The sequence below is a fragment of the Choloepus didactylus genome, chromosome 8, assembly GCF_015220235.1.
Source record: "Choloepus didactylus isolate mChoDid1 chromosome 8, mChoDid1.pri, whole genome shotgun sequence".
Taxonomy (NCBI): Eukaryota; Metazoa; Chordata; class Mammalia; order Pilosa; family Megalonychidae; genus Choloepus; species Choloepus didactylus.
Genome location: NC_051314.1, coordinates 127,710,301 through 127,731,874, shown reverse-complemented (window position 1 = coordinate 127,731,874; position 21,574 = coordinate 127,710,301). Strand labels below are relative to the sequence as shown.

Genomic DNA, 21,574 nt, shown 5'->3' with positions numbered 1-21,574 from the left:
TTTCATTTCTCTTCCTCATAGCACTTTTGACTTCCCTGAATAGGATTTATTATAGTCTGCCTTACATAGGATAATTATATTTCCCCACCCCCTCCTTAAATTGCAGACTACTTGGGGGCATTAATAGCATCCCATACAGTAAAGTGCCTTGTACAATAAGTGCTTGGTAAAATATTTGAGTTTTTATTTGGGGGTAGGGGAAAGAGGGCAGAATATAGTCTAGATTGGAGGGACAGATGTAAAAGAAATAATTTAAATTTAATATAAGCTATAATATCAGTCAAAGGGGGAGATCAGTTCAGATTTCTAAATGGAAGTGAAGGTTGAACCCAGTCTCTATGTAAGGTTGAGCAGGTACTTCCCAAGTAGACACAGTAAGGAGAGACATGACAGTTAAAGGAAACAGCAAATACAAGGCCAGATGTCGCTTCTGTTTCAAACCTGTTATGCTAGCTCTAACATGACATTTTTACGTTTGAGGAGTTTTACCATCAAAATGAATGATTATCATTAATTAATGACAATTATTGTTTAAAAACATTTACTGTGAGGTTAACAACTCTTAAACAATAATTTAGGACAAACAAACTGCTCTTTAGTTGAGATTTATATTTTTAAAAACTCTTTATTATTTGCGTGTCTATTTTAGGATGGCTTTAGATGACAAGCTCTACAAGAGAAGCTTAGAAGTCGCACTAGCATTATCAGTGAAGGAAATTCCAACAGTCACCATTGATGGACAGGAGTCTCAAGATGAATGTAACTTTACTTTCTGCATATTTATCTTTTAAAATCCACTTCTTGCTTTTGTAATCATTTCTTCGCATAGGTCTTCACAGAGGAAAGAATATAATTTGAAAACTCTGGGCTACTAATAGAGCAATTTGCAGAGGGTACAATTGGACTCATTTCTTTATTCAGATATTTAAGTCACATATATACCTATAAACATCAGAAGTAAGCTTGAGGACATGGACTGTGAGCCTGGATGTTCAAATTATATCTTGATATACAGTGAAAATTTAGTTTCTTGACAAATGAATTGTGCCTAACAATACATATGCTTTTTTCTCCAAATCCAAATTAGTTGAGCATGATATATTGATGGTAATTTTTATTATTTATGAAGATTAAAGTTACTAATTTGGTTAACAAGCTCAGTAGACTTAAGAGACTTAGGACTTTGGATTTCTCTGTGAATTTTTCCCCTTGATTTTTCTGGCAACTATGTAGCAGATGCCCATATTTGACATTCTGGAGAGACAGAAATCATTATTCCTAGAAAAGATATTCAAACTGCTAAAATGTTTTTTGGATTAAATTGTTTTAACTTAAATTCTTTTAAGTTGGGGGACAGTTTAGCCCATTATCTTATTTAGGGATATAGGTGTTTTGTCATTTATCAGTATTCCCTCCTTTTTAAAAATAAATGAGACACATAATTAGGGGGCCTTTTAGTAATAAGAAATCAAAGAAACTTAGAGAATTGTCATGTGTTCTATCTACGATTAAGAAAAATGAAACTCGTCTCCCTCATAAAAGATTATAGCACATATAACAGAATTTCGTTGGAAATACCACTTCTCATTGACTAATGCACTTTATAGCATTGGGGTTTAGTAGTACCAATTATGACTGAAAGGCCTTTTAAAATATGTTAGGTCATTTTAAGATTATTATAAAGATTGGAGAGTGCTTATGTTAGTAAAAGCAGGGATTTGCCTATACAGTGGTGATAGCTAATATTTATTGACTTTCCTATGTGCTAGATACTTGTGATAATTAATTTCCATGTATGAGCTCATTTAATTCCCCACAATAACCCTGTGAGGCACTGTTCTTATATCCATATTATAGATGGAGAAATTAAGTCTTAAAGAGGATAAGCAAGTTGCCAATGGCTGTATAGTTTAAGTGGTAGTCTGAATTTGAATTAATTCTCTTTGATTTCAGAGCCCAAATTCTTATCCGTATGCCAGCCTATGCAAGAAAAATCACCATGCAGCTTGAGTTTGGATTGTTTATGTGTATCTAGATGCTATTACATTTTAGCACCAATTTTCCTATTTCTTGACATTGTTTGATTAAGGTGCATCTGAATTTTCTTTCTTGTTCCTTATACTTAGGCATTGGAAAATGTGGCAGTACTGAAACAGAAACAGTGAAGAAGTCTTCTCATATCTCTAACTGCAGTGTAGCCAGCAATTACTTAGGTAAGTTTTTGATACTAATAATATTTTTTTTTTTTATCAACAATCTATTTTCTAAACTTTTGTTTATATTCCTGAAATTCTAGGCAAAACCAGGGTCTATAAGTTTGTCAAGATTCTCTTCACTTCTTTATCTTTGTTTCTTTGTTTGTTATATTTATTCTCTCTTATCACAGACCCACTTTTTTTTCTGTGGTAAAGGGTCATGACTGCCCATGGCTTCTATTCTACAGCAATTGACCACTGAAGACAGAGGCTGCCTCTTGCCAGCTCCGGTTTGAAAATTCTTGGGGAAAGACTCTCATTTTGGGTCTTGAATTATCCTTACAGCAGACTCTGCTGCCAGAGGAATGATGTACTATGGTTGATCCAGATTGGGTTATGTGGTTGGGAGTCTAGGCCTGTTACCGGAAGCAGGGAAGAGTGGAGCTGGACAAATAAAAGAACAGATAGAATAGAAATCAACTATGCAGTTATTGAAATATTGTGTGCCTCAAAAAGTTTTCCATTTATTTTTATGCCTCTTCTGAAGGTTTGGATAAGATCACTGAGGAAGATGATTTTCATGATGTTCAAGGGAAAAGAAAAGCAGCATCTAAAGCTATGGTACAACAGAGGAAGATTCTTTTGGAAGGCAGTGATGGTGATAGTGTAAATGACTCTGAACCAGACTTTGCAACTAGTAAGTTATATCCTGCTTTAAAATTAATTCTATGGAGATTTAGCAAAAAGTCCTTGGAGGCCACTAAGGTATGCAAAGCACTGTGCTAAACATTTGGGTTGTGCAAACTTGAGGAACACACAGGATAGTTAAAATTTATCTTTGTCATTTAGGGGAAAAGCTTTGTCTAGGAGGCAACCTTTAAGACATGCCTTGAAAACAGAGTAGCATTTTTACAAACTAAAGGAGTAAGAAGGCATTCCTGATGGATACAAAGGCATAAACAATGGAATAGACAAGTGTACATAAGGAGTCAGTGAGGCTTGCAAGAAAGAATGTTGTCGAAGAAGCTAGAGACAGTGTGGCACTAAATCATGGAGGGTCTCAGATGCATTCAAAGAAGTGTAGTCTTTTTTTGTAGGTAGTAGGACTTCATTAAATACTTTGAGGTAGAAGTGGTATGATAACATATTTTATTATGACAGGTGTTTTCAGACTCATTCTGAAATTAGGGCGATTGGAAGTCATAGTGACCTTAGGAAGAGAGTTCTTATGGGTGATATTTCCTTCATGTTTGTAGGTTAATAAAAATGACCTGTTGGTTAAAAAGGGGAGAAATTAAAATATATGCCAAAGGCTTGAAACAATGAAAAAAAACATAAAACTTAAAATTGAGAAAGTGCTATTTGTTCCTGTTTGCTAATGCTGCCTTTTAGCAAAACACCAGAAATGATCCACTTTTATAAAAGGGGGTTTATTTGGTTACACAGTTACAGTCTTAAGGCTGTAAGTGTCCAAGGTAACACATCAACAATCAGGTACCTTCACTGGAGAAAGGCCTTTGGCATCCGGAAAACCTCTGTTAGCTGGGAAGGCACGTGGCTTGCATCTGCTTGCTCCCAGGTTGCATTTCAAATTGGCATTCTCCAAAATGTCTGCATCAGCTTCCAATGGCTATCTTCAAAATGTTTGTCTCAGCTACAGCTGGCTGTGAGCTCCTTCTGTCTGAGCTTTCATAGAGCTCCAGTGAACCAATCAAGGCCTATGCTGAATGGGTGGGGCCACACCTCCATGGAAATCATCCAATCAGAGCTATTACCTACAGTTGGGTGGGTCACATCTCTGTGGACACAACCTAATCCAAAGGTTCCAACTTAATAGTGATATGTCTGCCCCTACAAGAATACACCAAAGAATATGGCTTTTTCTTGGGGACGTAATATATACAAACTGGTACAGTATTAACTGAATTTTTTCTGCATATTGGTGGAACTACCAGGGTTCCAGAGATCTTATTGGCAGACCTCGGTTTTAGGAGGAGAACCTAGAAATGTATAAAGGATGAATTTGAAGTGATAGGAAGCATGAAAATAGTTAGCAAACTGTTGTGTTGTAAGTAAGAAGTGATTCCAGCTGTGAACAGGAGGCATAGAAGCAGGAGCATAGGCGGGGTTAGATGTGGAAGATGTGGCAGAGGTAAAATAGCAGGAATTGGCATCTGGGGAGGGTGGGAGAAAAAGAAACTTAGCCATGGCATCAAGGCTCCTCACCTGAATGATTGCAAAGATGAAACGTTATTAACCACAATAAGGAAAATATGCTGAGGACTGGAGTTTTGCAGTTTAAGAGAAGGAATTTGGTTTTAAGCATTTATTTGGCATAAATTCAGGAAAGGGAAGAAGTAATTATTAACATTTAAGCTGGGATATTGGACAATAAAGCCTGGGAAGGGAAGAGGGAGGAATCTTGAGAAATACTGGTTCTATAGGTAGTAGTTCTCAGATTTTTAGAATCACCTTTGGAGCTTGTTTCAAATGCAGCTTCTCAGGCCCCCCCTCCCAAAGAGTCTGATTTTCCGGGAGAGGCCCTTTAAACCAATGCCTGCCCTGTACCTGACCTAGATAATCCCAAGGCAGGTGATCTGTGGATCTGACCTTGAGAAATCCTGATTTAAGTGGAGCAATGAAAAGGAGGAGCCAGTAAAAGAAAATACCTTCAAAAGGCATGGTAGTGCATGGCCTAAATGCCTCCCAACTTAAGGTTACTTAATACCAAAAAAAAAAAAAAAGACACCACACACACACAATTAAATCAAAACAACTCTTTGGCAATTGAAGTGTCTTTTCTAAGGATAATGATTGTAGCATCTCCAGAAGGTCAATATCGTTATTTGGTACATGCCTGTTGGAAAAACCAATAAGAAATTCTTAAATTACAAATTACAAGTCTACTTAGCATGCTAACCAAATAGATTATCTTTAATAAACGGTTAATAAGTTTGCTATGTATTTGGAAATGAAATTACTTGCTCTGTTTGTTGGGTTTATCTAATTCATAGTTGATGTTTCTAGAGGTATGATAGACATTAAAGAAGAGTAACATTGCACTATTTGCACCCCAACTTCAAGTAACCTCAGAATCATTGCATGGAAGTATAGTTTTTATGGAAATCATGATTTGGATAGTGACTTTAAAATCATCCCTCTCCTCTTAAACGTAAATAACTTGGTTCCGTGTTCTTTTTATTACTCAGTTCTGCATAAGCATATATCTTTGAGATGAAGTATGAGCCATAGTTCTGACAGAGGATTTTACTTTCAAGTTCAGTACAGTTGAAGGATAATTTAGGATACAGAAAACATGAAAATAGAAAGGAAAAAATTTATTAAAATATGAATCCTTCTGAGGTTATGCTGGAAATGAATTGTTAGGTATGAACAGATAAAAATGGGAATTGATTGATGGATTTGACAATGTCAATGGTGAGTTTGGTGGAAATGAAGGCCCAATTGAACTGAGGACTGCAAAAAAATATTTCTAATTAAAAATTATTCTGGCTTCCTTTAGATAAAGACCTGGAGTTAAGTTGTTTGTGCAATATGTGGTTTGTCAAATGGTGATTTTGTGGTGAGTTCTTATGTTGAGAGTTGTTATCATTGTTAACTAGGATAGTAATCACAACTGGAAGCTGTTGTGAGAAAAATGATTTGTCAATATAAATGGAATGTCTGAATCTTTCTTGGATATTAGATTGGTTAGGACGTTGAAAGAGAACAATGCTAGTGGTTTATGTAGTAGAGACTTAAAAATTCATAGATTCTGAGAGGTATTAGATATTCTTTATCTTCTTGCATTACTTGTGGAATATAATGAATGCTTTTCTAGGTCTATTTTTTTCCTGATAAATATGATGGTTTACATCAAACTATAAATATGGCCAGTCTTCCTTTAAAATGCCCTGTGGCCCAGCCCTGAGGAGTAGTTCTTCAGTTTTTCCAGGGAGCTAGCTCAGTAGCTGAGGTGATGATAATTTATTTGGTCTCTGGTGTGGGTAACAAAAATTAAGCTTTAGGTAACATTTTTTCTTTGCCTCTCCAACTTTCTGACTCCTCTTCGGCCCTTTGCCCCAAAATGCAAAAGTCTTTGTACTGTCTTCTGATTGTGTAAAACTCTTCAGTAAGCTACTCCATCAAGCCTGCCTTACTTTAAATTAAAAGACAAACATATTCCTTCTTATGCCTAGTGTACTTTAGGAAACAATGCTGTCAGTTTATTTTAATTCACCCCAAGCCAAGAATGGCTAACAACATCTCTGGTCCCCTCAGAAGTGATTGTGTATTATAGTTGAGTCTGCTACTGATATCATTTCAGACACCTGGGAGTTATTTTGGAGTAGGGTGCTTTTCTTTAAGTAACATTTCAGTGTTTCCCCTTGTATAGGCTAGCCCTAGATGAGAGGAGAAAGGATCATTTGTGACCATTCGTAGGGAAGGAAAAGAGAAAATTGGAGAGAACATAAGGCTTTTCTTAAGGCCATCTAAATATTCCCAAAATTCATAACCCGAGTGTTTGGGCCTTCTGGGTTTTCTGGTATGGGATGTTAATGACTTGGAACTCTAGGACCTCTACCTCCTGTCTCCCAGTTTTATTTAAATCACTGTTTCAGTTGACTGATGAAGATTACTTGGACCCCCTGCTCTAGACAGGCATGTTAAATAGTCATAGCCAGCTTCTGCCATTTATCCTCTCCAGCCAAGAGAGTCCTTAGGACTTCTGAGTCACTGCACACATGCGATACCAGGCTATCTCTTGGAGACATAGGAAGTTTTGTCCTCCTAGAGGTTATATTTTTGAATTTAGGAGAAACTTCCTCCCTGAACCTAGATCCTCTCAGGACCCCAGAAATAAATTATTTGATTTTGCAAGATAATATTTATAATGGCCTTCATATGATCTGCTGGACTTGTATGGCCAATTTTCTATAGCACAGTAACAATTACATGAATATGTGGATTGATTACTCTTATCTGTCTTTAAAATTTTATTTGTGTGAAAGAATGATAGAATAAGAAAGTCACAATTTTGCAAAGCATGAGACAGGTGACTTAGGCTGAGGTCATTGATGGAAGGGCAATGAGGATCTTCACAGTGGAGAATTCAGGCTGGCACCAACTGAACCAACTAGGAGTAGGGTGACCACATATTACATGCTTCCTGATGTGATACTCTGTAAGTACAGATCGTCACGTATGAAGTATATTCTTGCCACACACACACACACACACACACACACAAAATTGAGCCTAAATCTAATTGAGCTTTGGGAGCAAAATACAAGCTCACAGAAAATAGAAGAAATTAAACGACACCATGAGGAAGAAAGCAGATAAATACAAAATGTAGGACAATTGACCTATTTACTTCAAGTCAGAGGCATGGGGAAAAAGAAAGAGGGTAACTGCTGTTGTTAAAAGAGACTAATATGGATGGGATAGAAGGAATTATTGTTAATATTGTTAGATATAATGGTGGCACTGTTATGTAAGAAAATGTCCATGTTTTTTAGAGATGCATTCTAAAGTATGTAGGACTGTGGTGACACAATTCCTTGGATTTATTTAAAAATACTCCCCAAAGGAAAAGAAAGAGAAGCGGGAAAGGATTATATGAAATAAATGTAGCAAAATATTGGTAATTGTTGAATCTGAGTGGTGGTGGTTTATTATCTTCTGTCGTGTATGATTGAAATTTTTCATGTATATTTTTACTTTTCATATAAAATATATTAATTCATATAGATAGGCAGATGTTATCTATGGTGGGATAACAGTGGTTATGTCTGAGTGGTGGAGTTAGGGAATGTTTTGCGTTTTTTTTGCCCTAATATGTTTTTTGTATGGTCTTCATTTTCTACAATAAACATGCACTATTTTTATAATTTAAAAAATATAAAAATATTTTGTATGGTTATAGTAATCCTTATTTACACTTTGTTTTCAGAGTTTATTATTTATGAGCCTGATTTTCGAGTACTAACCTGCCAAAAAACAGGATCCTTGCTTAACTCTCAGATAGTCTCCATGCTCTTTTCCAGAGCAGCTGCGGCTACTTTCCATATTACATCACTGGATTATGTCATCCCATGCAGTACAGAAAAGAGTTTATGGGAAATTAGAGGTCTGTCCCAAATGAAATCAGATATAGGATTATCAGTTAAGACAGTTATGGTACGGTTGGTCTTTTCTCAATTCCCAGTGGGTGTCTATTTTAGAATGTTGCAGTTTATATGATTCAGGGAAGCTATACTCTTATTACCATAGAAGTCATCATTTTGAAAGACTAGCTATCGCCATACCCTACCATTCTTTTCAACAGTTACTGAGTTAAACTAGCAACATCTGAAGTAAAGATTACTGACCGGAATGATAATAATGGTAACAGTTAAAGCAAACAATTAAATTTTGCTTGCTATGTGCCAGACATTATTCTAAGTGCTATATAGATATTAACTCATTTAATCTGCACAACAACCCTGTGATATAAGTAAATATTAAGCTTACCCCCATTTTATAGATGACGATACTGAACCACAGTGAAGTTAAGTGACCTGTCCCAAAGTCACACAACATGTAAATGGAGGGCCAGGAGTCAAACCCAGGCATCCTTGCTGTCACCCACTGCAGCGTTCACCCACTGAAACAGCATGGCACAAAGGTGCACAAGAATCCACAGATAAAGTGGAGGCAGGAGAAGCCTCACTTTTTAGAACAAAGATGAAGTTTGCAATCTTCTGTTTCAGGTGAAGATGCTGAGGATGATTCTGATTTTGGTGAGAGTGAAGATAATGATGAAGAGTTCACTATGAGAAAAAGTAAAACTAAAGAAATTAAAAAGAAAGAAGTGAAGGTAAAATCCCCAGTAGAGAAGAAAGAAAAGAAAACTAAATCCAAATGTAATGCATTGGGTAAGCTTGGTATAAAATATTTATAATTTTATAAAGGAAATATATTTGGCTAGTTTGCTGGGTTATTCTTATCTTCACCTTTGCTCTCCTTAACATTTTGCCAATTTCCATTTCTAGTTAAGATGCACAGAAGAAAGCAAGTGAGGTGGGAAGGAGCAAAAGCAGCAAGAGTACTGAGCCCCACCAGCTAGGCCACCACTCACCATGTATCACCTCCCTTAAGTGCCCACAGTCCCCTTCCGAGGTAGCTAGTATCATCTGCAATTTACTAATGAGAAGATGGAGGCTCAGAAAGATTAAATAATTTGTTGGAATTCTTACACCTCATAAGTGGGGGCCTACAATTTGAACACAGTTTGTCCATTCAAAGCCTAAGCTCTGACGCCATTCTCTCTGGGCAATTAAACAGGAAGGTTTGCCTGCTCCTAGTTGCTTGTTTTCATCCTTGACTTTGTCTTTGATCTGAGAGCTCTTTTGCCACATGCTCAGGGTCCTTTTTCCCCCAAATTAAATTCTGTTAGAAACCATTTTTACAATAAAACTTTTGGAATTTGTGACAACTTGAACATGGATACCTGTTGCTTGCGTAAAGGTTAGACAAGATTGTTTTGAGTTTATACTATATAAATGGATTATTGTAAAATATAACTTCTATTAACTGGGTTTGTTTTATTGGTATCCATTTTTATGTCTAAGTTTTTAAATATATACGCTATTTGAAACTGTAAGTTCTGTTATTCAGACTTCCATTTATTTATGGTAAGGGTTACTTTCATCTCAAGTAACATGTTACTGGGCACTTATTAAGAATTAAATTGAATTAAATGCTGAGTGAGTCATATTTCTCCCTTTACTAAAATTCTGAATCAATGAGGTTTTAATTACAGCATTTTTTTAAATTGAAAAATTCATCTGGTTTCCAGAAATTAGATTTTTAAATGAAAGGGTTTAGAGATAAAGCTGTGTATTAGTTTCCTATTACTGCTGTAACAAATAACTGTAAACTTAGCGGCTTAAAACAGCACATATTTGTTATTTTGCAGTTCTGGAGGTTAGAAGACTGAAATGGGTCTCACTGGGCTAAAGTTAAGTTTAGCCCACTGGGTTGGCAAGGCTGCGTTCCTTTGTGGAGCCTCTAGGAGAGAATTGATTTCCTTGCCTTTTCTAACTTCCAGAGGCCACCTGCCTTCTTTGACTCATGGCACCTTTCATCTTCAAAGTCTGCAATGGTGGGATCTTTCTCACATGGTATCACTCAGACTCTGACTTGCCTGCTTCTCTCTTTGATTTAAAAGGACCTTTGTGATTACATTTAGAGCCCAACCTGATAATCCAGGATAATCTCCCCATGTCAAGATCCTTAACTTAATTACATCTGCAAAGTCCCTTTGCCATGGAAAGTAACATATTCACAGCACAAAATATAGTGTTGCGGTTACCATATTGCACAGCACAAAATACAGAACATTTCTATCATCACAGAAAGTTCTATGGTCAGTGTGATCTAGAGGTTAGAGGTTACAAATGTTTTCATTAAGAATATATACCCGAAATGTTCATATCCATCTGCATTTGGATACCCCTTAAGTATCTCAAAGCAAGTGTTATCTGAAAGTGAACTTACATTCCAATTTCCCTAAATTATCTCTCCTGCTCTTCCCTCCTTCCTTTCCCCCACCCCCAAAGAACCAAAACGTATTCCTATTTTTGTGCGTATTCTCTGGGTAAACGGCACCATCAAGCTCAGGAAGGTTAAATAATCCAGGACAGGACCTTGCCAGTCATGGACTATTTCTTCATCTCATCATCACACCCCAACCCCCATCTAATTACTAAAGCATATCCAGTCTGTTGCTTTTCCCTCCATTCCTCACCCTGGTTCAGGCCCTCATTGCTTCTCCCCTGGGTTACCATAATAGCCCTCTAAGTGGCCTGCTTGCCATACATGACCATCAGAAAGATGTTTCTAAAATCCAAATCACTCCTGAGTAAAATTAATACATGATTGTCACCAGCCAGGCTCCTGATATGGTATGCAAAGCTCTTCTCCTTTCCTCCCCTGATTATCCCTGCTCCAGCCAGCTGAACCTGTAGCTGGTCCTGGAACTTCATCCCTTCTCTGGTTTTGTACTCTACTCTCTCTGGCCGGAAAACTTCTCTTTATAACTCATCTTTACTCTTTAGCCTTGATTCAGCTCAGACCATTCCCTCCTCACACACACACTCCCCACCCCCACTTCACTAACTCTAAACACATACAGATACACACCCAGATTGTAGGTTCCCCTCCTACTGTACAACATCTCTAGAGTGTGTCACATCCCACATTGCACTAGATTATGCTCGTTCCTTTACTTCTCTTTCCTTCCCACTAGTTTAGTGACTGGATCCTAAATGCTTTGGGAGCAGGATCCATGCATAACATTCTGTAACCCTAGAGCTTAACTTATTGGCTTGCTGACCCATACCAATGAGGCACTATTTGTAGTGATTATGAATATGGTCTTTGGAGTGAGACCTGGTTTCAAATACTGGCTCAGACACCTACTGGCTATCAAATTGCAGGCAGATTAGTCTTTGTTTCTTCATCTGCTGATGGGGATAATAATGCCCATATCAGAGCTGTTGTAAGGGTTCAAGTTAATCTACGTGATAGGCTTACCACACTGCCTGCCATGAAAGTGTTCAAAATAGTTGGCTGTTGTTAGCGTATCCATAAATGTTTGTTGAGTAATAAGTTTTTCAAGTTTGTGATAGTGCCTTTTTAATTTTTTAAAGATATTTATAATTTTTGCTGCACGTGCATACTAGACTTAAACCTTATCTTCCTTTTTGACAAACCTTTTAATGTATATTTTTCAATTAAGTGACTTCAGGAGACTCTACGCCAGCTGCCATCAAATCAGAATCTCAGCCTTCACCAAAAAAGGCTTCTCTTCCTTCAGTGGCCGTTAGGAAACCATTACAAATGTGCAGTCCTTCAGCTGAAAGCAAGAGACCTAAGTGGGTCCCACCAGGTATGGTATATTTACTGATCAAGGGCAGGGGTTTGGCAAATTACTAATGGGACGTCTTTTTTCTTAGTTGTAAATGTTATATGTGAGCATTTTCCCCTATTACATATTCTCCAAAACCAAGATCTTTAGTTGCTGTGTTTATTCATCTTTTTTATTTTTAGCCTTTCCCCTACTGTTAGACATCCAAATTGTTCAGGAGTTTTTCAGTGTTCTAAATATGGTCACAATAAACACAAATATCCTTAATTTTTTGAATCTGCAGATTTTTTTAAATATATACCATATATTTCATCCAAACTATACAATCAGTGTCTCACAGTATCATCCCTTAGTTGTGCAATCATCATCACACTCAATTTTAGACCATTTTTCATTGCTCCAAAAAGAAAAATATCAGGTAGACACACAAAAAAAGAACACCCAAAGCACCCCATACCTTTTATCCCCTGCTATTATTGACCCCTGGTATTGGTGTGGTACACCTCTTAATGTTGATGAAGGGATATTAAGGTGTAGTCCGTAGCCTGCAGTAGGTAATTTCCCCCCCATATACCGCTCTATTATAACTCTTTGTACAAGTATTGTAAATTTGTAGTAGTTCATGCAAGAACTTATTTATGTTTTAGAAATCTGTGAGCATGACTGATTATTTCTTTTTTTTTTTTCTTCATTTTTTTTATTGAAATTTTTTTTTTATTGAGATATATTCACATACCACGCAGTCATACAAAACAAATCGTACTTTCGATTGTTTACAGTACCATTACATAGTTGTACATTCATCACCTAAATCAATCCCTGACACCTTCATTAGCACACACACAAAAATAACAAGAATAATAATTAGAGTGAAAAAGAGCAATTGAAGTAAAAAAGAACACTGGGTACCTTTGTCTGTTTGTTTCCTTCCCCTATTTTTCTACTCATCCATCCATAAACTAGACAAAGTGGAGTGTGGTCCTTATGGCTTTCTCAATCCCATTGACACCCCTCATAAGCTACATTTTTATACAACTGTCTTCGAGATTCATGGGTTCTGGGTTGTAGTTTGATAGTTTCAGGTATCCACCACCAGCTACCCCAATTCTTTAGAACCTAAAAAGGGTTGTCTAAAGTGTGCATAAGAGTGCCCACCAGAGTGACCTCTCGGCTCGTTTTGGAATCTCTCTGCCACTGAAGCTTATTTCATTTCCTTTCACATCCCCCTTTTGGTCAAGAAGATGTTCTCCGTCCCACGATGCCGGGTCTACATTCCTCCCCGGGAGTCATATTCCACGTTGCCAGGGAGATTCACTCCCCTGGGTGTCTGATCCCACGTAGGGGGGAGGGCAGTGATTTCACCTTTCAAGTTGGCTTAGCCAGAGAGAGAGGGCCACATCTGAGCAACAAAAAGGCATTCAGGAGGAGACTCTTAGGCACAAATGACTGATTATTTCTTTAGGATAAATTCCTCGCAGTAGAATTACTGTGTCAAAGGGTATGCGCATTTAAGATTCCTGATATGTATTTCTGGCCACAAATCTGGTCAGGTTCTGTTGACCTCCACAGTCTGAGGCCTCAGGATTGTACCCAGGAATTCCAGCATTCAGCCAAAACCCTAGCAAACTCAACCTCTGTCTCTTACAATCCAGACTTCTCTTTTGTTTTCTTTCACTCCAGAGCCAAGTCTCACTGATCCTTCAAGAAATCTTGAATTCCCCCTTCTTGGCATTATCAAACCCTTATCCAGGGCCTTTTCATTTTGTCTCTAAACTGCTGCTGCCTTCCTAACTAGTCCTCCTGTGTGCACTTTCCCTTACCCATATGAGCCCCCTACTTCAGTGAAATTGATGCATTTTTTTGTCCACTTATTTTAGTTTCCTGGGATGCTCAAGCAAATACCATGGAAAGGGATGGCATGAACAATGGAAATTTAATGGCTCAAGGTTTTGAAGCCAGGAAAAAGCCTAAATCAAGGCAATGTTTTCTTCCCAAAGACTGATGTTCTGGACTGGCTGCCAGCGATCTTTGATCTTTGACTCCTCTGTCACATAGCAGTATACATGGTGGCCTCTCCTGGCATCGCCCTTCTCTTCCGGGTTCTGTTGACCTTCAGTTTCTTGCTTCCCATGGCTTTCTCTCTCTCTGAATTTCATTCTGCTTATAAAGGACTCCAGTAATAGAATTAAGAACCATCTTGATGGGGTGAATCACACCTTAACTGAAATAACCACTTCAAAAGGTGCTATTTACAATGGGTTCACACTCACAGGAATGAATTCAGTTTAAGAACATGTTTTTCTAGGATACATACAGCTCCAAACTACCACACCCCAAAACACATGGTATTTATTCTTCTGTCAGGGACTGTCTATTCAGTTTCCTCTGCTTGGTATGTCTTTTTTCATTTGTTCGCTCTCCTTTTCGAAGACTCCAAATTTACCCACCTTTTTTTTGATTGATCCACAGTGGTCACTCCCCTAATGATAGCTAGGTATCAAAAGACGTTTTTAGGTCTGAGCATGGATGACACGATTACTTAATTTCCCTGAATCTTCATCTCATCATTTGAAACATCAGGAATTAATATCATCTCTAAAGTCCTTTCTGATTTAAAAATTCTAAGATTCTTTATGAGGATTTAAAAGTTTTGCAGAAAAGGAAAGGAGGGAAGGTTAGTTACTGAAATAATAATGCCATACCATTCAAAGAATAGATCCTTAGTGTATTTCTTCTGAAAATAATTTGTGATTCCCCAGCAAAAGAAATTTAAAGGAAATGATATAATGATTACAGAAATTAAAAAGTAGCGTAATCAAAATGGTAAAAGGAAAAGAATGGAATGATGGATAACGAGTTAATAGGAAACACAAAATACCCATAGCAAGGGTTTGAGACTCTGTGTGTGAGGGGGTCAGACATATATATGAGTGAACTGGGCCTGCATATGCGGCTTGAGTGAGTGGAGATTGTGTTGGACTTGAGAGCTCACACCCCGTTTGAAGCAAACAGCTGCTACTCAGTTCCATCTTATTATTTCCATGCGGAAATGTGGGCCTGGTGTTTACAGATCTGCCCCCACCCCCCAAGAGAAGCCAGAAATCAAGATTTTAATGTGAAATCTCCAAATTTTTAAAAGTTGACTTTTTAAAACACCATGTGGACCCAACAATGTATCTGAGAGTCATATTGGACTCTCAGTTTGCCAGTTTGTTACCTGTACTGTACAAACATGGCAAGACCACCAAGACCCCAAACAGGAAATGAGCCAGGGACATAAACATACCAATTCTCCCAAGAAATACAATTAGAAAGGAACATGAAGAGAATTTCAGACTCACTGATAATTAAGGAAATTAAATTAAAATAATAAAATACTATTTCATACCTCTCAAACTAGAAAATAACAAAATCCAGTATTGTCTGGGTTGTGAAGTAGCCGGTAAAATTACTTATTGTAAATTTATGATCTCTTTAGAGGACAGTGTAACAGGAGCCGTTAAAATAAACCTGTCCTTTGACCGAGAAACTACTCTTGGGAATTTATGCTCAAAAAAGAATTCAAAAGATAAAAAAGTAATAAGTTCTCAAATTTTTATAGCCATGTTATTTTAAATGGTGAAAAGCTTGTTGTAGAAATTTGATCAAAATAAGGTACATATATTTAATTAAGAATAATAAATCAGACTTGGCTAACCTGGATTGCGGTCGAGATGTCCTACATCCTGGGCCAGCCGGTCACCGCCGTCGTGCAAAGAGTTGAAATTCATAAGCTGTGTCAGGGTGAGAACTTAATCCTGGGCTTCAGCATTGGAGGTGGAATTGACCAGGATCCCTCCCAGAATCCCTTCTCGGAAGATAAGACAGACAAGGGCATTTATGTCACACGGGTGTCTGAGGGAGGCCCTGCTGAAATTGCTGGGCTGCAGATTGGAGACAAGATCATGCAGGTGAATGGCTGGGACATGACCATGGTCACGCACGACCAGGCCAGGAAGCGGCTCACCAAGCGCTCGGAGGAGGTGGTATGTCTGCTGGTGACGCGGCAGTCACTGCAGAAGGCTGTGCAGCAGTCGATGTTGTCCTAGCAGCCTGCCACGGTCCCCAGCGAGTGCCTGCTGCCTGTTTGTACAGTGACACTACTTCTACTCTCTGCCCCTCCTCCTGGTGTTTGCCGAGGGCCAGGCCCCACCTCAGAAGGGCAGGAACTGGTCCCAGAGGCATGTCCTTGAGGCCTGACCCACCCTCTCCTTCCCCTCTCCCACCACTGCCTGTGGCTCTGGGAGCAGCTCCCTCCCTTGGACACTGGGGATTGGAAACAACGGCCTGCAGTGACCCCCGGCCCAGCCCCCAGCCCCCAGCCCCCAGCCCCCAGCCCCCGCTGCCCAGCAGTGCTTGGGCAAGTGCGGAAACACCAATTCCTGAGAGCTGCCACAAAGCTGGAAAATGACAGGTGGGGCTGGGCCTTTCCCTGCATGCACAGGTGGCAGGGCTTGGTCCTGTCTTCTTATCTAAACTCTGCAGCACCTGTGCCCCATGCTTGTCCCTGCATTGCCCAAATGGGAGACTTGCTACACTCACTACCAGAGGTGCTACGAAGGCTTACCTGGACAGAAGGTTTACCTGGACAGAATCTGGGCAGGTTTGTGTCAACCCATCACACCCCCACTTCCCCCCCCAAAGGGCAATGGCCTCCCCAGGATCCACCTGCTTACAGGATTTAGATGAGGTTCAAGGCTGACATTTCAGGGCAGCTCTCAGGATTGCTGTTTTTCTCTATGCCTGTGGGTTTAACTTTTGTATTTTTTTAATCACAACTTTGATACAAAGCATTTTTATCTTACTATTTGGAGATGCCAATTCTGCTTTTGAATTTAGCTCACTAACTCGCATCCGGGGGTAACAACTACTCTTGGCAAGTTAACAAGCCTTACTTTTGTTCCTGTGGCTGTGAGGCAGTATAATGCCGCCCCATACTTGACATCTTGTGCCCAATAAACCATGCTGGAGTCAAAAAAAAAAAAAAAAAAAAAAAAAAAGAATAATAAATCAGATGATTAGAAACATGGGGATTTTATAAATCTTTTCATGAAGAAAGAATTGTACTCATAATCAACCATGAACATGTATGTGGATAAACCTTCAGGAGCCATTGCCTTGGTCAGTCAACATCTGTCAGTATCAAGGCAAGACCCTCCACCAGCAAAAAGAATATGATTTACTGAAGGCTTAGATGATGGTTAGCGTTTTTTAGCATTAAAGTATCTTTAAATTAAGGTAGGTACATTTTTTTTTTAGATATAATTCTATCGCACACTTAGACTACAGTATGGTGTAAACTTTTATGTGCACTGGGGAACCAAAAAATTCCTGTGACTCACTTTATTGCAATAGTTGCTTTATTGCAGTAGTCTGGAACTGAATCTCCTAGGTATGCCTGTAATTGCATACATCTTTATGCCTTTACACCCAATGTTATTTGCTCCCAACTTTCCTATATCAGCTTTCACTATTGAAATTTTGATGTCGTTGCATTGGCTTCTGGGCATGCTTGAAAATAGGCAATACTATATTCTTTCTGCTCTTTAGTATTTTCCATTCTTTTGATCTAGTTTATGGCTTGAAAGACCTTGTTAAACAGAATAATGCTTAGCTATTTCCTTTGCTTCTTCAGTTTTGTAAATTAATCTTTGTTCAGAGATTTCTAACTTCATCAGCATCCTGTGATGTGTTTTCTTTCAGCGGTATCTGGAAGTAGCAGCAACAGCAGCAGCCCATTGGCAGGAGTGTCCGTTAAGTCTCCAAGTCAGAGTCTCCGCCTTGGCTTGTCCAGATTAGCACGAGTTAAACCTTTGCATCCAAATGCCACTAATAGCTGAGTGCAGTATCAAAGACATCTTTGATTGAGAGAATCACAGTTTTACACATGTGCTTATATTTAAGTTGTGCTTATGGTTTGACAAGGTTATTGTAATATAAAGGAATCCTTTAACATGTCATAGAAATGATCTCTCCATTTTGTGCTTATGTTCTCTGAAAAGCTAGCTAGGTAGCTATTCAGTACTTCAACAAGAGGTTTATAAGAATTATCGTCTAGCGTCATTTCCTTCTGAAGAGCATAGTTTGTATTTTCTTATGTATAAAAAGTCGTTGTCATGGTTGTCAGTTTGACATAGAGGAAGTCCACATCACATGCTTTTCTTTTCTAGTAACATGATGTTCCTTTCTAACTATCTCATTTATGGTTGCTTAACTGTTCAGAGTTTATCTGGCAAGAGAAACATTCCCATTTCCCTCAGGAGACATTTCTGAAATCTTGTTAAGTGTCTTAAACAACATTGTCAGTTTTACTGCAAAGATGTTTCATATTTTAGCCAAATATTTTTATATAATAATTCAAAATTATTTTACATATTAAAATGGTTGCCATAGTATGGCATGTGTCACCTATTGAGAAATAGATACTCATTGTATAGCAAATAGATTTCATGAACTCTTATGAAGCTTTCATTGTCAAAACCTTTAACGAAAGTGAAAACGTTTCTAGATACTCTTTTCCTTGATACTACTACATCCACCTATCCTTGATTGGCTAAATTTCATGATAAAACGAGAACTTCGCGAGGAATTTTAGCTTTTTTGTTGTAAATGTGAACTGAGGTAAGCTGCTTCTTAATCACTTGATGTTAAGCGAATGCTTTAGAGAGTGGTCATCAGGTGCTTAGTCGTCCCTGTTATAATACTAGGTAATAGAGCTTTCCAGGAAGCTGAGATCTGAATTCATTGTGACTAAAAATAGCAATGTGTATTTTATATTCACGGTGAGAATTTCAACCAGCTTCTGGTCATTTTTAATAAATTTTTTTCAAATCACGTTAACCATTAAAAAATGTATAATACTTCGCTCAGTTCTTCCTAGTGTATGGAAATAACTGTTAATGTGAAAATAAGTAATTAGGACTATGATTAAAGTGAGTATTTGCCTTATTCCTGTTGTACATTATTTATTATCTAATATGTATATTTATACTGTCATATTCCACCACACCTACCCCATCCACTTTTTAAAAACATATTGACCAGTTATGTAGTATTGAGGTACTCTGTATGGTGTAGTTTGATAATAAACATTTATTTAAGAGCATACTCCGTATTAGGTACCATTTATCGTAAATTGATCATCTAGCGCCAGCTGGATGAACCCGTTTTCTCCATGCTATTAAATAGTTTCTTTCTGTTTGAAAATTACCTCAAAGTATGTTAAAACTGGCCTTGCTTAAATCACTAATGACTTTCATGTTGCCAAATCCAGTGTACATTTTTTTCACCTCGTCTCATAGAGCCAAGTCATCATACCCTGCTTAGAACACTTTCCTTGGCTTACATGACATGCTTTTGTAATTTTCTGCCCAATTCCTTACCTACTTTTCATTAGTTTGCAGCTTACTAAACTCCCACCACAATATCAAGTTCCTTGGGGCTCCATTCTCATCTCCTTGCCCTTTATTTTTCAAGCTTAGGTGACGTCAAACTCCAGTGGTCACTTATGTGACCATCGCTGCCCACTCAGGATCTTTACCCCAGATCCTGCTAGTGACACAAGACCTGTTCACCATCAATTGACCATGGGGTGTAATAAGTCACTAAGTTCAACAGCATCTCCCCTCCCCCAATCTTTTCCCTCCTATATTTTCGGTTAAATTCTACCATCAACTCAGGTGCCTAAGGCAAGACCCTAGGATGTACCCTCTTCACTCATTTGCTTCTCATATCCAGTCACCAAGGTCTATTCTATTTCCTAAAGTTCTCAAAACTGCTCTTTCCTTCTACTTGCCATCCCTTACTCAAACATCACTTACTACTTCTAGCAGTCATCCTTGCCTTGATTCTTAACCTACTCTGGTCTACCTTCCATGCCATTTTTACCAGAGTGCCCTTTCTACAATAAAATCTGAGCATGAACACCTCTGCTTAAAATCCACATATGTCCACCTTCGTTGGTTTAGTTCACAAGCTACTTTGCGATCTGGCTGGTCCCTGCCTGCCTCTTCAACCTTTCTTGTGCTGCCCACGTGTATCTTTGACCACTGCCATACCAAACTGAGTGCTGCCACCAATGGGTACCATGCTTTGCCATGGCTCCGGTCCTTCATGTGGGTTCTTAGCTGCCTTCTTTACATAACTAACTCCTACTTGTCCTTGAAGACTAATCTCAACTCCTTCAGAAAGCTTTATTTAAATGTGTTTCCACCCTCAGCCAGCCTGAATTCCTTCTTGTCAAGTTCCTGTCGTTCTATAATTTTCCTTACACCTGGCACAGGATAGGTGCTCAAAAGTGTTCATTGGATGAGTAAATAAATTGTATCCTAAACTTTTGTTATGTGCCTCTGTTAGTCACATACTTTTTTGAAGAGAGGGGAGGGGAATGATAATTATACATATCTGGACTGCTCGGCCAACTTTATTCTCTTTATCCTCAAGATTTAGTTGAGTTCTTGTTCTAGTCTTTGAAGAACTGGGGCAAGAGAATGGGAGTAGGGGGAATGGAGATGTGTTCTTTGGGCTGGTGTGAAAGGTGGACTGGGACCGGACCAGAGGCTAAACGAGTCCTTTCAGCTTCAGTCACAAAAAGGGCAGGAATAGTTTCTATAGCGACGGAAGGAAGGGTGTGGTCCTCCCCCTGGCTCTCCCGGCCAGATTACTAATCGACCTCCTGCAGCAGCCGGAGGGTTTGCACCTACCTAATGCAGCTCCTCCCACCACGTATCCCCACCGGAACAAAGTAAGGGCAAGCGAGGCAGAAGGGGCTCGCAATCCATTTGCTGCAAACTGAGCCAAATGGGTAGGACCCAGCCCTTCCAGGGGAAGGAGCCTCTGGGACAACGGGGGAAGGTGGTGGGAGTGGGGGAGGAAACGATGAAAGGTGATCTAGAATGTAGAAAAGTAGAAGGGAGAATGGATGCGAGGAGAGAACTAGGCGGGGTCCGGTGCGGAGAGATGGAAAAAACAATTTTAGATCTTGCTCTGAACAGCTGCATCCTGTACTTTCCTTGTTAATAATAGAACGTTGCATCGCAAGCTCCGGCTGAGTTCGGGGTGGGGAGCCTTGGATTTTAGGGAACTCCCAAGACTTACCCTGAAACCTCACTTCCAGCCCTGATGCCAAAACCTTGGGGCGCAGAGCTATCCAACTCCCTTTATTTTCGCTGCGCGTCTTCTTGGTAGCCCATGCTGGTGAGCAGCTGGTGGAGACTAAGCATGTTGACGCTCAACCCATGCGCGCCTGTGTGCTTGCCCCAACCAGAACCCAATCCCGTGACCCAAGAGCCGGTGAAGGTATGTGTGGATCATACACACTTTTCTTGAAGGGTGGTACTTGCTCCTACTCTAGGGTAATTCTCCATACTAGTAAATTTTTTCCTTAAAAAGGGGAATCAGCCCATTCAACGCTTAAGTAACGTGT

At 39.0% G+C, this 21,574-nt stretch overlaps 2 protein-coding genes across 5 annotated transcripts in view; both read left to right on the top strand.

Annotated features, from left to right (window-relative positions):
* Positions 1-19,805, top strand: part of RAD51AP1 (RAD51 associated protein 1) — a 30,178-nt gene extending 10,373 nt beyond the window's left edge. For all 4 annotated transcript variants that reach the window (XM_037848010.1, XM_037848008.1, XM_037848009.1 and 1 more), the window contains 6 exons: positions 650-759; positions 2,127-2,213; positions 2,743-2,892; positions 8,951-9,115; positions 11,983-12,132; positions 17,854-19,805. In XM_037848010.1, coding sequence (XP_037703938.1) covers positions 650-759; positions 2,127-2,213; positions 2,743-2,892; positions 8,951-9,115; positions 11,983-12,132; positions 17,854-17,990 — 799 coding nt within the window. In that variant the 3' untranslated portion in view covers positions 17,991-19,805. The remainder of the gene's footprint in view (positions 1-649; positions 760-2,126; positions 2,214-2,742; positions 2,893-8,950; positions 9,116-11,982; positions 12,133-17,853) is intronic.
* Positions 14,942-16,442, top strand: LOC119543259 (tax1-binding protein 3-like). The gene has a single exon (XM_037848012.1). The coding sequence runs from the start codon at positions 15,825-15,827 to the stop codon at positions 16,197-16,199; it is 375 nt and encodes a 124-aa protein (XP_037703940.1). The 5' UTR covers positions 14,942-15,824; the 3' UTR covers positions 16,200-16,442.
* Positions 19,806-21,574: the final 1,769 nt, after the last annotated feature.

Coding starts and splice junctions, on each gene's coding strand:
- LOC119543259 (XM_037848012.1), top strand. CDS start 15,825: ATGTCCTACATCCTGGGCCAGCCGGTCACCGCCGTCGTGCAAAGAGTT.